At 39.8% G+C, this 18,189-nt stretch overlaps 1 protein-coding gene across 2 annotated transcripts in view; it reads left to right on the top strand.

Annotated features, from left to right (window-relative positions):
- asb7 (ankyrin repeat and SOCS box containing 7) overlaps window positions 1-18,189 on the top strand; it is a 69,431-nt gene that overhangs the window by 2,816 nt on the left and 48,426 nt on the right. For both annotated transcript variants that reach the window (XM_073032984.1, XM_073032985.1), the window contains exon 2: window positions 14,990-15,260. In XM_073032984.1, the coding sequence (XP_072889085.1) occupies window positions 15,050-15,260 (211 nt within the window). In that variant the 5' untranslated portion in view covers window positions 14,990-15,049. The remainder of the gene's footprint in view (window positions 1-14,989; window positions 15,261-18,189) is intronic.

Here is an 18,189-nt window from a genome sequence, read left to right as displayed (position 1 = left end):
GGTTTCACCTATCACCTTGTGTTTTTTTTCCTCTCCCTCCACCTTCTAACTCTGACTCCTCATCTTTTTTTCTTCAGTTCAGATGAAGGATCTCGACCTGAAAAGTCAACTATGCTCTTTTCCACAGATGCTGCCTAGCCTGCTGACTTTGTCCAGCATTTTGTGTGTGTTGCTTGGATTTCCAGCATCTGCAGATTTCATCTTGTTCATCTAAATTCTGGTATCCATGCTGCCAATAACCTTCTTTGAACCCTATCATGCCTGTGACGAGAAATCCTCAGAATTGTACACATTACCTCAGTGGGTGAATAATTCACAGTTTATATTAAAAAAATTATTTTGTACCTTTTACTATATAAAGCCTAGTATTCCATGTACCTTTTTATATGGCCTTATGCCTTCAACATTATGTACACTTGAAGCACCAGGTCTATCTTCTATGCTTAGAAAGTACTTTTTTCTTATTTTCTGTTCTAATTGCTTGCACAATATAGTACTTCACATCTCTTTAAAATCTGTATATTGCACCTTTGTTGTTACTGTGCTCTTCATGTTCACTTCACCTAAAAAATTTTGTCACCTGCAAAACTGTAGCTTCTCTGCAGGAATCTTAACTGGAGAAAGTTTATAGATACTGAAAACCTAGACCAACACACAAAATGCTGGAGGAACTCAGCAGGTCAGGCAACATCTATGGAAATCAAAGTTCAAAGTAAAATTAAGAGTACATGCATGTCACTATATACAACTCTGAGTTTCATTTTCTGTGGGCATACTTAGCAAATCTATAGAATACTAACTGTAAACAGAATCTGTAAACTGAGGTAATGAATAAATAGCAATAAATAACAAGCATTAAAGAGTCCTTAAATGAGTGTAGTTATCCCCTTCTGTTCAAGAGCCTGATCGTTGAGGGATAGTAAATGTTCTTGAACCTGGTGATGAGAATCCTGAGGCTCTTGTACACTCTACCTGAAGGGTGCAGCGAGAAAAGAACATTGTCTGGGTGGTGAGAGTCTTTGGATGCTGCTGTCATACGGCAACATTTCATGTAGATGTGCTCAATGGTGGGGAGGGTTTTATCCATGATGTACCGGGCCAAATCCACTACATTTTGTGGGATTTTCCACTCAAAGATATTGGTGTTCCCATACCTGGCTGTAATGCAGACAGTAAGTACACTTTCTACCACACGTCTGTAGAACTTTGCCAAGGTTTTTGATGACATGCAGAATCTCCGTCAACTCCTGAGGAAGTAGAGGTGTTGTCGTGCTTTCTTCGCAATTTTTTTGTATGATGGACAGGTTCTCTGGGATAGTGGCACTCAGGAACTTAAAGTCTACAATCTGTTCCTTGGTCTTACTGACATTGAGTGAGAGAGTGTTGTTACACCTCACCCAAAATTTTCAGTCTCACTCCTGTATTACGACCTTTGATACACTTATGAAATGAATAAACTGTTGATGTTTTGGTCTGTGACACTTCTTCAAGACTGAAATGGAAGGGGTAAGACACCAGAATAAAAAGCTGGTGGGGGGGAGGGGAAGGAGGCTAGCTTAGTGATAGGTGAAGCCAAGTAGGTGGGAAAGGTAAAGGGCTAGAGAGGAAGGAATCTGAAAGGACAGGAAAGTGGACTGTAGGAGGAAGGGACCCAGGGGAAAGTAATAGGCAGGTGATAAGAGACAAAAGGCCAGAGTGGGGAATAGAAAAAGAGGGGAAGGTGAGGGGAAAAATTACCAGAAGGAGAAATTAATATTCATGCCATCAGGTTGGAAGCTACCCAGCTGGAATATAAGGAAGGTGTTGCTCCTTTACCCTAAGGATGGCCTCATTTCGGCACAAGAAGAGCCCATGGACTGACATGTCAAGGTGGGAATTGGAATTAAAATGTTGGGCCACCAGGAAGTTCCATGTTTGGCAAATGGAGTCAAGGTGCTCAATGAAGTAGTCCCCCAATAAACGACTGTCTCTGCAATGTAAGAGAGGCTGCATTGGGAGTACTGAACCCAGCAAATTTGCAGGTGAAGTGTTGCTTCACCTGTAAGGACTGTTTGGGGCTCTGAATGGAGATGAGGGAGGAGGTGAATGGGCAGGTGTAGCACTTAAGCTGCTTGCAGGGATGAGTGCTGGAAGGGACAAATGGACAAGGGATTTGTGAAGGGAGTGATCCCTGTGGAAAGTGGAGAGTGGTGTGGGGGAAGGCAAAAGGAAGGCAATATGTTTAGTGGTAGGATCCCTTTGGAGATGGTGAAAGTTGTGGTGGATGATGTATTGAATTTTAACTGCCATTTTAGAGAACAGAGCAGTGATCATAATGCTAACATCTGGATCTCACCTTGTATTAGCATCCAGCTGTAAAAAGAACAATTAACCACATGTTGTAGAATCTGTATACACAACATGCTTTGCTGCATTTATCAATCCTCTCCCATTCATTAATGTTTCATAAAAATGTAATCCGGCTGAAATTAGATTTTCCCTTTCTTATAGATTCTAATCCCTATAATTTAAATTATATAACACATTTAGCTTGCTTTGCATCCAAATATTGATTTGTGTCTTTTCTGGAAAATTAAGAATTTTTGGGGTTTGAATCAATCAGGAAAGTTGCCAGTCACTTTCAGGTGTGAATCACTCTTGTATACCAGTATGGAAATTATTTTAGCTTTTCAGGCTTTGTTTCAGTACATTGTTGAAGAAAACTACCAGACTGGGATGTATAGCAGGTAATCGAATTGCAGTGGATTCCAGTTAAATGGGACACATTGGGACCAGTACATTTTAGCATCTGCCTCAATTAGCCAAAAATTTGTGGTAATATTTTAAAAAGGAATGAAAAAGACAAATTGCCATTTAACTGAATAAATTAGAACAAGACTACGGTACTATAAAACTGTATTACTTTTTAAAACCTATTGACGGAGAATTCAGTCAGTGTATGCTGCCGTGTTCTTTTGATTTCTGTAAATAAACAATCAGTGCAAACACCTAGTGCAGATAATGGACGGCCTTCACACAATGTATTCGATTGCATCCTCCAAATCTTCATTTCAATTGTAACAGTCAAGATGATTGTTGTTACCTTCAAATCCTTCATAGTTCCTAACTTGTTCCATTTTCACTCCTGGCTGGTTTTGGCATCTGAAAGAGTGAATGCTTGAAACTGCGGTAAGCAAAATAGTTCTGAATTATCTTGCTGTTTATTACTCACCAACCTTTAGTGACAAAAATGACTCCTTTTTTGATCACAAACTTGCAAATGATGCTATTTTAAAAACTGGTCGTTCTAAGCATGGTGTAGTGTCTAACGGCCACACAATGTGCACATGACTGATGCTCGTTAGGAAATGTTCAGCAGCAGTTTCCTGTCACAATTAAGCAGTATAGTGTCTCAAATGAAGGAACCCCTGGCTATTTTCTCAATTTGTTTTTGTTCTTTAAGAGTTGTCCCAAATAAGTAGCTGTCCAAATTAACTAATGGCTTAATTAACTGAAATCCACTCTATTTACAAAAAGCAATGCTGGAGGAACTCGGTGGGTCAGGCAGAATTTGTGGAGGCATAAGATATGTGCCACTGTTTCAGGTTGCATCGTGACAGATCTACTTTAAATAGTTGATCAGTCCTGATACAGGATCTCAACCCAAAACATTGACTTGTACTTCTTGCTTCCACAGGTGCTGTTTGACCTTCTGATGGCTTTCAGTTTTATTTTTGTTCCAGATTTCGGAATTTGCAGTTTCTTTTGACTTCATTGAATTACTCGCCATCACCAGCTGCTCTGCCCTTATTCCAATAGTACTTTGGCCAGGGACTGAGGCACAATCGAACCTTTCAGCAGTATGCTAACAGCCAAAGTGGTTGCCTGCACTTCTGCTGCTCTCGATCTAACGCACACTTCAGTAAGAATTTAAAATTACCTTCCAAATGAATTATTGGATAGGAGAGGGACAACTGCTGGGAGCTGTGGGAGATACTTTACTCCCTGTAGTGTAGATGGCTTGTTTTCCTTTACCAGGAGGATAATCACATTTATTGTGGTATAGCAGCTTGTTTCCTCTCATAACTTGCACCATTTCTCCTGCAGCCCAGTTGGCATGTCTGTCATGGGAAGCTGTTGGTATATCTTACCTTTGCAGAAGACTCCCCAGTAGAATGCATATGCATAATGAACAAAAAAAAACTTAATTTGTGTTCATTTGGTTTCTTAGTCATCATTTTTTCTAGTCCATTGGTTACATCTTTTGAGGAGGTTCTGAGTCTCTTCTCATCAGGGTATACTAAGGGCCATGCTAGAGCATTTATAACTAGAATCATGATGCCCTTTCAAAATATTCAAAGATTCAAGGTACATTTATTATCAAAGAATATATAAATTATTCACTTTGAGATTTGTTTGCTTGCAGGCAGCCATAAAGCAAGAGACCCAAAGAACCCAATTTACTAAAAAGAAAGACCAAAATCACTGCAGAGAGAGAGAAAAATAACACAATTGTGCAACCAATAGAATATTCAGATCTCTTCCACTGTATTGAGTGTTTTCCTTTTGTCTGTCCTAACTCTACCATGTACTCCTGCAAAACAATTTTCCCAGAGTCTCTCCTTGCTCTCTTGACAATTGACAGCTCTATTCAGTCTTTGCTATCAAGTATTTTTGTAACTAGTATCTTGTTTTGTTTTCTGCTGTGCAGTTACTCGATTTTGCTTCGCTTAGATTAAATCTAAGTGTCTGACGTTGTAAACTGACATTTTGGTCAGTTCTTTTTGTCCCTTGAGGATGAGTTAACTTAAAAATTGGGTGCAGTTTGACTACATGTCACCTGGTAAACATCGTTTTAAGTTAGTACAAAGTGGGGTTTGAGGATTGATCTCAGGATCTTGAATCAAAATTACTATCCTAATCCTGACTGCTGGATGTTGCTCCTAGGAAGCACCTCTCAAAAAAGCAAAGCTATTGCAGGCACTGGAAACCAGAATTAAAAACAAAATATGTTGGAAACATTCTGGTCAAACTGCATTTTCTGTTTTTTATTCTCACTGAATACTAGGTGAGGTGTGCTTTGAGCTGGAGTGTATTGCATGGCTGCATAGCATATGACACTTTGCTGCTTAGATTCCTGTGATCTAGTGTTGATTCAAATACATTACGAAGAACCAGTGCTTTTGTTTTGATGAAACTTGGTGTTATTGAACATCATCAAGCAATAAAACCTTCATTAATTATAACTTCCTGCAATGATTCTTGATACTTTCCATTTCAAGCTGTTTATGAATGTCATAAAAGAGGGAAGAGTTGGAATTTTTTTTCATTGCAGAAAAATTCCAATCAGTCCCTTACAGAATTATCCCCTTGATATTGGAACTTCAGTTTTTAAGTTAATTTGTTGAATATACACTTCTGTATTTAGTCTGTTTCTCTGGTTGTGGACATAATCATAGTTCCGACTCCCTATCCATGCACACATATAAATACAGACCTAGTCCTTATAAACCCCGTTTATTTAGGTGAATAATATGCATAATGATCATTTATTAAGTGTTTTAATTCTAGACAACACAGTCATGTCTATTGATTTAAAAAAATGTTTCCAGCAACAGCCAGGAGTGCAAATCTAAAACTTGTATCATACAAATTTCATTATGTGCTAGTTTGCCAGTATGGCCAAATGGCATCTTTCTGCACTATCATAGCGTGAAATTTTATTCAAAAGTCCGTCAGATATACCTCTGTCAAGTACTTGCTCTGAAATCGAAGAAAACCTTTGTGTGAGCTAATTTTGCTAGATTTGTAACCATCAAATCTACAAATTTGCTTACCGTGACCTGTGTGTCCAAACCTTTGTTTTGATCTGCTGTTCCTCAAAATTTATAATGTTTGCATGCAGTGCCTGTTTGTTAAATTAAAACATAGTATATAGGCCTGTAATTTGACAGTTCAGCCTTGGTCTGCTGTAATGTTCACAGCTTTCCTATAATTCATTCTGTAACTTCCATGGAGTTCTGGAAAATCTATGCTCTCTAAATCCAATACTGCTTGTTCTCATTTGGTCCAATTGGATGGTAACTTTTAGCTGACGTTGTGCTCAGGAGTGATGATCTGTTCCAAGCCAAATCTTTTTCCATCAGAGCTTTGTTGGGAGTAGTGAGTCCATAGAAAAAAAGGATATTTTTTAAGTCTGTATTTTTATTGACTTGGAGAGTTTTAATATATTTGCTAATGCATTTAAAAATTGGAATTTTGAATTGATGGAGGAATAAAGCAGCATTCCTTCTGCCTCTCCACTCACTGAAACAGTGATTAGATTTTGTAATTATAGAGCCATAGAGGGCATTTGAGAGATTTGCCGTTCATTTAAGGTGTGCATTTATGTAGGATAATACTTTGCTAGATTTCTCTTTATAACATTAAATTTCAGATTGAACTGCTAGGTAGTTTAAAACTGGCTTTTGCACTGTGTTCCATGGTGGCAAGGCTGCACATGTTGCTCCTTTTGTGGTCTCCTTCACTTGGTGCTACTTGGCCTTTGACTATTTTCATTATCATCAGTGGTGTCAATAGAGAATTCCATGATATTAAACTATTGATCCACAAAACCTCCTCCAGCCCAAAGCTTACTTGGTCTCTGAATTCAAATTCTGTTCCATGTATTGCTATTTTCTGATGCCCCACTGAGCAGCTTCATGTTCAATTGCATAGCCCTAGGTTCCTGAAATCCCTTCCCATAACCCTCTGCCTATTTACTTACCTTTTTAGTTGATCGTTAATCCTACTTCTTTTTGTCAATGTTCTGTTGTCCTTGATCCTGTGAAGTATGTTATATTTACTCCAAGGATGATACCTTACAATAATTTGCGCTATCTGCAGTAATACAAGTTGACTGTTGTTGTTTTATTATGCTCTTGAATTGTTCAGTGTAGGTAATGGGCAGTTTCTCAGTTGTCAGAGAGTGAGCTAGTACCTCCAGGTATACCTAGTTTGCCCTGTTATGATGCTAGTGTCGATTTGACTGCTTCAATTTAGCTGTGTAGCAGTGATTCTATAAGAAATGTGTGACTGAAAAACATAAAATCATGCATTTGAAGAACAGGGTAGTGACTTGCAGTTGGAGATTTCCCATTGTGGGGAGCTAAAATATCTGGTATTTAATGAGCAATTATTTAAGTAGACTAATCTAAAACATTAGAAATGCATTTTATGCTGAGTATTATGACACTCCTACATGTTAATTTGATATAGTCACTAACTCTAACCTATGTAATATGGTATTTCTCCAAAGGAAAGTATAGAAGAACAGAGAAATAAGAGCAAGAATTGGCCATTTTGTTCCTTATGCCTTCCCTGCCATTCATACAAATCATGGCTGACTGTACATCTCATTGCCATTTCTCTGCACTAGCTCTACGCTCAATGGCCACTTGATTAAGTACACCTTAATGCAAATATCTCATCAGCCAATTATGTGGCAGCAACTCAATGGATAAAAGCATGCAGAAATGGTCAAGAGGTTGGAGCACCATGGTGGTGTAGCGGTTAGCATGGTGCTTTAAACAGCTCAGGGAGTTGGAGTTCAAACCTGACTTCCTTTCTAAGGAGTCTCTACTTCCTCATTGAAGGCAAGGATTTTCTCCTGCAGTCCAAAGACTTACTAGATATGTTAATTGGTCATTGTAAATTGCCCCGTGATCAGGTTAAGGTTAAATCGGGGTTGCTGGACGGTGTGGCTCGAAGGGCCAGAGAGCCTATTCCTTGTTGTATCTCTAAATAAATAAATAAATAGATGTTCAATTGTTGTTCCAATCAAGCATCAGAATGGGAAAGAATATGACAAAAGGGACTTTGACCATGGAATGATTGTCAATACAGGTTTGAGTATCTCAGAAACTGCTGATCTCCTGGGATTTTCACGCACAATGTTCTCTGGAGTTTACAGAGAATGGTGCAAATAGCAAAAAAAAGTCCAGTGAACATCAATACTTGTTAATGAGAGGACAGAGGAGAATTGCCATACCTGTTCAAGCTGACAGGAGGGCAACAGCAATATAAATTGTTGAGTTATAACAGGTGTGCCAATGATGTGTGCAGAGTAACACTGAAAATACATGTCAAACCTTGAAGTTGATTGGCTACAGCCGCAGAAGAGCACACTCGGTTCTGTTACTGTATCTAATAAAGTGGCCACTGAGTGTATATCCCTTAACTATCATAAAACCTGTCAAGTTATCTATTCCTGTCTTGAGAAGTGACTTCCAAAATTTATTTCCTCTATATAAAGAAATTTCTTCTCATCTCTGTCCTGAATGGCCAGTTCCTTATATTTAAACTGTGATCACCGGTGCTCCCAGACAGGGAAGGCATAAGTTAGTATTTGTTTTGTCAAGTCCCTTATAAGAATTTTGCAATTCAATGAGATTGTCTTATTTCATTAAACTCTGCTTAATCTCCCCTTATACCACAAGCCTGCTCTCCCAGCGATCAAAGATTCAAAGTGCAATTTTATTATCAAAGAATGTATCAATTATAGACTATGAAATCTGTCTGCTTACAGGCAGCCAGAAACACGAATAACCCAATTTTAAAGAAGAAAGACCAAACACTTGTGCAGAGAAAGAGAGAGAACCAAAATGCAGATCACGCAAACAATAGAAGCAAGCCAACAGCATTCCAAACCAGTCTGAGTCCCAGGTCCTCTCCAGAGCAGCTGGAGTAAGCCCCAGCCTTGTTCCCATTTCATCACGCCAGTGAGGCAAAAACTCGGAGCAACTGGATCACTTCACGGCCTCTGAGAAAGGAATGAATACTTGAAGGAGAGCGAGCAAAGTCAGCCCAACCCTTGCCTCCGTTCTTGACACTCTGGCTTCAAGACTATCTGTGCTGACATTTAAATTGTCCAGGCATCAGGTAGTGCCTCGCTCTAGGACCTGGACCCTAGTGCTATGATGCGGTTGGGCCGCTAAGCCCAAAGCCATTCTCAATCTCACCAAATTGGCTCAGCATTTGGAGCGATTCAACCTCGCACCCAGGATAGGTGGACAGGCATTGAAACCCTTCCTCCTTGACTGCTTTCTGAATCGTTCACTCCACCTCCAGTAGTGATGCGAACTCCATCTGTGACCCCAGCTCAAACACATTGTGCTTTGTAATGCCCCAGCACGTCTCATCCCCCGAACCAGTCTTGCCCCCACCTGCCTCCTCACTGTCTGCGGCGATAGTTCACCACAATGCTTCAAAAAAAGATGTTATAACTAATATCTTTAGTTGAATCTCTTGCCTTTCAATCTAAAACCTTTGCTCCAATTATATTAAGAATATAGCAAGACTTTTGTTATGTTATCAGCTGTTCTTACTATAAAGGCCAATGTTCTGCTTTCCTTCCTAAACTTTTTAAGTGATTTGTTATCGATTCCCTAGTTGGGATGAAGCCTTTGAAAGGCTTCAAAATATTGTGAAATTGTCAGAATCAGCTTTATTATCTCTGAAATGTCATGAAATCTATTGTTTTGTAGCAGCAGTACAATGTAAGGCATAAAATTACTATGAGTCACGAATAAATAGTGCAAGCGGAATACAGTAATGAGGTAACGTTCACAGACTGTTCAGAAATTTAATGGCGGAGGCAAAGCAGTTGTTCCTAAAACATTAAGCATGGCTCTTTAGGCTCTTGTATCTCCTTGCTAATGGTTACGACGAGGATAGGCCATGTCCTGGATTGTGAGTGTCCCCAGTGATGGACGTAGCCACCTTGAGGCACTTCCTCTTGAAGGTGTCTTCTGGTGGGGTGGATTGTGCCTGTGATGGAGTTGGCTGAGTCTACGACTCTTGATCGTGTGCATTGAAGCCTCCATATCAGGCAGTGAGTGATGCAACCAGTCAATGCCTGCCACTGTATATCTACAGAAATTTGCAAGAGTCTTTGATATACCAAATCTTCTCAATCCCCCTGGTGATGAATGAGAACTATTGATTTCACACCTGACCCTTCACTGCATTAGGACTTGGACAAATGAGCATGATGGTATTGTTCATACCTACATCATCATGGAAAACACCAATGCTTCAATGCTTGGACCACTTTGGAGCATACTTCAATGCAGAGATGAGCTCTAGCTTCGGTAGCTTGCTGCATCTACTGTGAGCTGAGGCTGTGTAGCACCAGAACATAAAAAAGAAATGTTGGTGGGCAATTATTATTTGTTACAAGACACAAAAAATGGTCCTTGATGGAATGGACATAACAGATGAGTGAGGTGCCAGACGTAGTGCCTGCATGTTGGATTATATTTCAACAATATTTGTTTTTGACTGAGAAGTAGCAAGTTACATTTGTACTGTGTCAGGCAAACAGCTTCTATTTTAAGCTGTAGGACGTGGATGGCATTAACAGATGTGACAACAGGAGTATGTGAAAGACTATGTACTTTACGACAAAGGTCTCACCTGATGCTGCATAGCCTTTCTATCATCTCTGAAGTGCATGTCGAGAATGTATTGGAATATCTTTCAGTTGTAACCGTTTCGGCTGATATAGGAAAGATAAAGCAGCCCTTTGGATTTGTCCTTCATGTCAGCATGAACATTGCTTCTTCTTCCCACTGCCACACTCTGGATGCACTCATCTACAAAGTACAGAACAAAACTTGCTAATATCCCTGCAGCTTCTGACAACAATTAAAACACCGCAGCCTACTAATTGACCTTTGTCACATTATCCTGAGCTGAAATTGTGTTCGCACTTCTCTCTGAAAACTCAATTGTGTTTTCATCTGAATTGCAGGAATATCTGTGTTCAGCCATTGGAGTAGCCTTCTTCAGGGCAGATGATCACTAATTACTGACCTGTCATTAATGTCCACATCTAAAGAAAGAAAAAAAAAATCAAAGGAACGTGCATTCCACCATCTACCACAGTTTCCATTATGCTCTCCTTCCTGTTAGTTTTCCCTCTGATCAATCTGGCAAGCGCTTAGCCATTATTGAAGATAATCTTATCAGCCTTTATCGAACATCAAATCTCCACATAAATGCCAAAAGCCTCAATTATAAACTCTGTACTCTTTGCTGTGTTCCTAGTTCTCGACTTCTTGCTTTTGCCATTGCTTCTATGTCTTTACAATGTTCTCCCTATGGCTGTAGCCAGGCTGGATAGAAGGATGCTTATGTAGTGAAGAAAGCAGCAGATTGATTTGAAGGATGATCCTGAGGTGGCCTGATCTCAAGCCATATAGTATTGTAACAAGTAATGGTATGCTAGAGTAACTAGCTAATGAGCAATGGTAAAGACATAGTTGTCAGTTGTGTTCTGGTGCATCTTCCTTGGATGTTTGCTCTAGCAACCCTAATTGAAGATTAATTTGCTGGAATACCATGTTAGCTTGTTTTGAAAACTGGTATCCAGCACTGCAGTCCTGTCTCAATGACCTGAGCTTGCAGGACAGGTCTGTGTTACAACTTCAGTACTCTGATGTTGACTGGGTTTTGTTTGTGTGCAGTGGAAGCTGAGGCATTTGCTGTGCAATGGTTGCATCTGCTAGGGTTGAAATACAGTTGACTACTATTTTCATGTTGAAAAGAAGCTCCAGGCAGTCAGCAACCTTCTGTAGAAAGATGCACCTCGACTTCCACCTTACACGTTGACTTTTCACCAGAATGGCTTTCTTGTCATATCTACATTGAATCGGGGAGGGAAATGCATTGCTTTCAGTCAATAATCAACATAGTCTGAAATGTGCCTCAGACAGCTTGCAAGTGTCATCATGCCTTCAGCGCCAATATCACATGTCTAAAATATACTAACCCTAATCTGTGCGCCTTTGGAATATGGGAGGAAACCAGAGCATGTGGGCATAGGCAGAACGTGCAAACTCTTTACGGCCAGTGGCGGGAATTGAACCCCCAATCTTAAGCTGGCGCTGTAAAGCATTACACTAACCACTCCGCAGACTTGGCAGTGTGGTGGGAGGGCTACTCCTTCCTGTATGCATACCAATACCATGCATATCTGGTGACTTGCCATTTGGAGCTTTGTCAATCACACTATCTTCAACACAACATAGTGACAGATTTGAGGTGTTTATGGTCACATGCCAGAAGGCCACCTGTGTCATTAATTCCTTATGATGGGATGAATGTGGTTTATGAGGTTATCTCCTAATTGATGTTGGTATAATTGCCTTTGATTTCTAACCAAAAATACAGTGCTGCATTGTGAAATTCTGTGGCTAAATAGTTGTAAGAAGAAACAAATATTATCAGTAATCAGAGAACACAAAAAGGGGTCATGTAGTCCAACATTGTACTTAAGCTAATAACTATTTAGGCCAATCTCACTTTTCCTCAGTTCTTGTTCCCTAACCCTGCAGTTTATTTTTTTTAGAATATATTAAGCCCTTAACCAGACGATTTCAGGTGTCGGGCCCCAATCATCCTTTTGGGTACATGTTTCAAACATTCAACACTTTTTGAGTGAAAATGTATTTCTTCACTCCCTGTAATTTTGTAATGAACTTAAACTAATGTCTCCTTGTTATTAAGCACATAAAGGTAGTGGGTCCTACCTGTTTCCCCAGTCCAGGCTGCTCCAGTTTTGTACTAAAACTAAGGCTTTCCTACCTCATTTGTTCCAAAGCAAATATCAGTTTAGTCAGTACCTTTTCAATTGCTAAAAATCTGCAGTCCTGATGACACCTTTAAATCTCCTTGACACTTTCTCTGGTGAAGTAACATTAGTTCCAGTCACTTCATTGCAGATAGGTTTTCAGTTCTGTGATCTCATCAGCATTCCAGTTTTAACTCCCTTGTATATTGTGTTATTGAAGGCAAGTTACCCATGTGCTTTAATGAACACCTTCCTGCACCAACTACCTTTGATCGTTGGAGATTCACTTTTCCTGTTCTCTGTAACCAACCATTTATGATGCCTTTGCCTTGTTTGACTTATAATGTGATTTCACTATTTTCTGGATTGAATTTATTTCCTACTCATGTAGTCGCTTAACCAGTCCATTAACACAACCCAGGAGATAAGAGATTGCAGCTGGTGGAACAACTTCTGGACAAAGTCACTGGGTCAAGCAGCATCTGAAGGCAAAAGGGTAGTGGGTGTTTTGGGTTATGATCCTGTGTCAGGATTGATAATGCAGAGGGGAGAGGGAAGGGTAAAGCAGGGACTGGCAGAAGACAGATGGAATCAGCAAGGAGGGAGATGATCTGTCCATAGTGTATGGCTTCATCCTACATTATTATCTACGTAGGTTATCAAATACACTGCCCTTTTGGCTCACCTTGCTACTCAAAATTCAAAGTCAGGCAAAACGTCTCCTTAACAAATCCATATCTGACTGATCAAACTTGGATCCCTTCTTTCAATAAATTGCCTCTCACCAGTAATTATTCGATGTCTTTCTTCCTTTAATAATGCTACACCATCTTCCCATTCTCTCGCAACGTACCTGTAGTCAGAGGATTGCAAAACAATTGTTTGAATCTATTTCTTCCCTTCTGGAATGCATTACTGTTTTGATCCAGGGCTGCAGTTTTATCTGTTCCCGTGTGTTTCATCTGAACTCCAGTGTCTGTTGCATGCTTTTCTTGTCAAAGCAGTAAGTTATACATTCGGAAGAGGATCTTCACTCACTGTTTTGCTCTTTTCCATTTTATTTTTATGAAACATTGTTTAAAAAATGGGTTTCATTTATCTGAAGATGTCTGTGCATCTCTGGTTTACTGATATCCTGTGTAATTTAACCCTGCAAATTTTGTTGAATCAAGCCTTTGTTTTCTTTTAGTCGTTTTCTTTATTATACATCTGGTCTTGCCTTGAATGTGACACCTAGCTGTGTCTAAATTTGGGAATCTATTCTCTACTCCCATCCCACCTTCGTTGGTGAGAACAAATTTTATTGCATTTACAGTGACATGGTCTTTGATTGAAATAACTTTTATTTCAGTTTAGTTTCGCTAAATTATGTCTCAGCTTAATAAATTACCCATGAAATAAGTAAATCCTTGCTTTTGTTCTATTATTTTGGTTCTTTGCCAAAACTATACAAAATTGATCAAAATTTTGATCTCTGCTTTCAAAGTGGTCTTAAACACTGCTAATTTTTTGAATTGCCTGCGGTTGTTCTTCTCCCCAAAACCAAACAGTAACACCACTCTTCCTGGCTTTGCAATAAATACGCTTGAGTACTCCTGCTGTCCCAGTGAATGCCATGTAGTTGAAATCCCCTAATTCTACCGGCCTCTGATGCTGGGATTTCTCAAAAATTTGCCTGTACATTTGCTTTATTATCTTGCTGCTTTGGGACTCCACAGTACAACCCAGCATTGCAATTACTCTTTTTTTTATTGACTTCTTGTTTTTTGTGATGATCTTTCTAGCATCACATCTTTCAGCACGGTTACTATTTTGTTTAAATCAATATGCAACTTCCTTTTAGATCCTATTCACTATGGAAACCTTATAACCAGAAATATATAACTGTCACTTCTTGTCATTAAGCAATGTTTCAGTACAACAGTAATATAATACCTTATTTGTTTGTTGTATCCTGAATTTGTATCTTCTGTTAGTGCTCCTCAGTTTGTTTTGAATTTTGTGCTCATTCTGTTGAACTGATCATGAATTGTAATATGGTGGCATATCTTGAAATGAGATTTTTGATGAACTGTTGTCAACTGGTTTTATAGAAGGGCATATGGGCACAAATCTTGAAATTTAAACTCAATGTATTCAGTTGTGAAGATTGGGAATGTTTCAATCTTTTTGATATTATTTGGATGGAGGAATTATTTTTGAATTTTTTATGTTACTCCAGGCCCCCTCTTTCGATATTTTGGTGAGAATGAAACTTGTAACCCTGAAGCAGGCTTCTGTTTATTGATGGGTTTGCCACCATTTTATTCAGTAGTAAATTGTATTAGAGGATTTGATTTTTGAAGTTGATTTGAAGACTGTCATTACATTGAACTAATTTGTGAATTCTTGTTGAAGCTTGAAGAAGGTTTACAACATTGACCTCATGCATCTATTGTGACAACGTGAGTCACTAGCATGTTCCATCATCACTGTAGAAGAAATCCAGAACTGCAGCAAGAACTGCAAATCCAAAATGCTGTTGCAGCTGGTGATGTTCATACTGTGCGCAAGATGTTGGAGCAAGGCTATTCTCCTAATGGTCGAGATGCTAATGGATGGACACTACTCCATTTCTCTGCAGCTAGAGGCAAGGAGAGATGTGTTCGAGTGTTTTTAGAGCATGGAGGTAAGTGAAGGCAGTACATTAAGTCTAAATTATTAATTATCTTGCACAGATTGTGATTATTTTAATGCATTGTGAGATATGAAGATCAGATTTCAACACTTATGAAATAAACGGGTTCCAGTTTTATGAATGTCCTCTTAATGAATTGTTGTTGTAACACCATTGATTTTCTTTTTGTAGTACATGGTTTCAGTTTGTCCATTTCTTTTTGCTATAGCTATATTGCACCACTCTCCACCGATAAGAATACACTGTACCCAAATAAAGCTTTTCATCCAGCCTTTTGATTTTGCTAAATTTTGTTGACAAATCACTTTCCAGGAATATCATCCTTTTGTAAATTGGGGAATAATGCTTTTTCCTTCTGTATTTTGAACAAGTTATAAATACCCTTCAATCATGGTTAGGAGTTAGATCTCATGGTTGATTTTGGGAAGCCAAAAGCAAAGTAGATTGGTTGTTTTGTAGATCGGCATAATCCTACTTATTGTACAAAATTGGTTGACTTGTCTCAACTAAAATAGTTCTTTAATGCCAATATATCTCTTGAATTAGAATAAGAACTCATTAGATGCATAGTTTTAATTTGTTTGGTATCATTCTTTGGATAGAGAAATTGGCTTCTCAGATCTAATCAGTATACTCAGGTTGTTAATTTGCAAAGTTAGATGCCTTGATTGTGGAGATATTAGATAGCAGATGCTGGAACAGTGGAACAGAAAATTTCAAACTCTGGTGACAATTTCCTGCTGCCCCTTTTTCCTTTTATTTTTCTCTTTCTCCTTTTGATCCTTCTAGTTCCATTGTCCAATCTTCTTCTCCCTCCCCACCCCTGCCTATCACCCACACTCCCTCCAGTTTTCCTCCTCATCTCCCTCCCTTTTTTCTATTTTCTACTACCTTCTATTAGATTCCATCAGTTTCAGCTCGTTTTCTCTTCCACCTACTATCTCCCAGCTTCTGACATCATCCCTACCCTCCCTTCCTTTCATGTATCTACCACCCCCTCACCTGGATCCATCCATCACCTGCCAGTTTTTGCTGCACCCTTTCCCTCCACCTTTTTATACTGGCTATCTCTTTCAGTCATGAGGAAGGGTCTTGACCCATATTTTTGACTGTCCATTTCCCTCCATAGTTTGTTTATTTAGCAATGCAATGCAGAGTAAGCCCCTCTGGCCCTTCAAGCCTTGCCACCCAGACAAACCTGATTAACCTGAACCTAATAGTTACAGTGACCAATTAACTGACTTGGTACATCTTTGAACTGTGGCAGGAAACAGAGTGCCCTGAGAAACCAAGTGGGTTTTTGTTTGCATTTCATTTTCAGTCTTTCTCGCTTGACTTGCTGACCTCCTCTGATGCTTTCTTACGTTGATCTTGATTATGTTTTGTACAGTATGGAATTGACAGCTATTTTTGATTGCACTTGATGCTCTTTCTGGAAGGTCTGATTTAAAAACTGTTGTTGATTCACTATCATTAAATCTGGTGAGCAGGCAAGGTGACCAAGTGCAAAATTTGATATTTAGCACTGAGTCGGCCCTGCTTTCTCGCCACAGGTAGGAAAAACTGACACACAACTCTTGCAACTGTCCTCGCTAGGAATAGACTACATGGCCATTTGATTTCAAGTGTACTGCTTTTTGTATCTCAGTAAAGCAACCTTGATGTCTTTTAGCTAACCATCTGCATAGCTCATAAGTTATTCTCTTTGTATTGTAATCCTGCACATCCAACGCATATGCTTTTCGAATTCTGGTGAATCAAATATTTCCAGCATTTCCTGTAGTGTTAGAATATCTTGACATAAACATCCATTCTAAACATGCTGCTCAAACCAGTTCTTTCAACACTGATTTCAAGAATAAGATTCTCACTTTTACTCTATGTACATTTGTTAGTTATTGCTTCTAAGTGCCATTTTGCTAGAATACACTACTTGATATTGAGCTTCTGCTAAACTAGTGGTCACCAACCTTTTGAAGCCCATGATCCCGTACCTCGGTCTTAGTGAAAGGCAAGATCAACTCCAAATTGATTAGTTACACGCATGCACACCGGGGCAGAAAAAGACCGGAAGTAGAAATAATGTATGAACACCAGGGGTCACCCTTTTTTTGCACCGTGGAACGATTTAATATTGACAATATTCTTGCGGACCGGCCAACGGGGGGGGGAGGTGGCTGGGGGTTGTGTTAAACACAACTGGAATACAGCGATACTCGAAGCAGGTTCCTTATGTCCAGTCTATTCCACAATTTAGTTTACATGGTTGTCAGCACTTAGCTTCTGTCCTGCTTGCTCACGTTTTTTTCCGCTCAAAAAACTCAACGGGTTTGTCTTTAAGTGCAGGGTGCTTGGACTCAGGGTACTGTAGCAGTTTTGAGTGCTTCATTGCCTCATTAGACAGCCTCCGGGCCCGAACTCCAGCTTCCCGCCCGCGGCTTGTCGTGGGTGGGGTGAGAGGACAAGGTAAGGGCCGGAGCTCCCCGTGCCGGGGCCGTGGCGGTCACAGTCTGAGAGAGCGACTGACCGAGAGAGGAGTGTGACAGGGCACCCACCCGCTGCCTTTGTAGGATCTATCTGCCAACAAAAGTTTGTTTCAGTAGATCGCAGCGAGGTAGCTGCTACTTACGAAACCCTGAGCCTGAATTAAGTTGTCTGCAAATATTTTAGCACTCGGTTCCCCACGAACATTTGGTGTGGTAAACAGGTTTAGAGGCGGTGCTCATCTGTCTGAGCTCCAAGCCAGTAGCAACGGCACTTCCCGCCGGCCCCACAAAGTTGCCAGTTACCCGAGGCCAACCAGTGATCCCTGGCATACTTGGGTAATGACCTCACGTGTATTCAAGTTCAACAGTGGGCATGACAGGAAATGAGGAAAGGTGCAGCTGACTCATATTGTTTCCTCGCGGCCCAGTGGTTA

Source organism: Hemitrygon akajei, chromosome 30 (genome assembly GCF_048418815.1).
Source record: "Hemitrygon akajei chromosome 30, sHemAka1.3, whole genome shotgun sequence".
Lineage (NCBI taxonomy): Eukaryota > Metazoa > Chordata > Chondrichthyes > Myliobatiformes > Dasyatidae > Hemitrygon > Hemitrygon akajei.
Note: the sequence above shows the minus strand (reverse complement) of the source record. Positions and strands in the feature narration are given on the sequence as shown.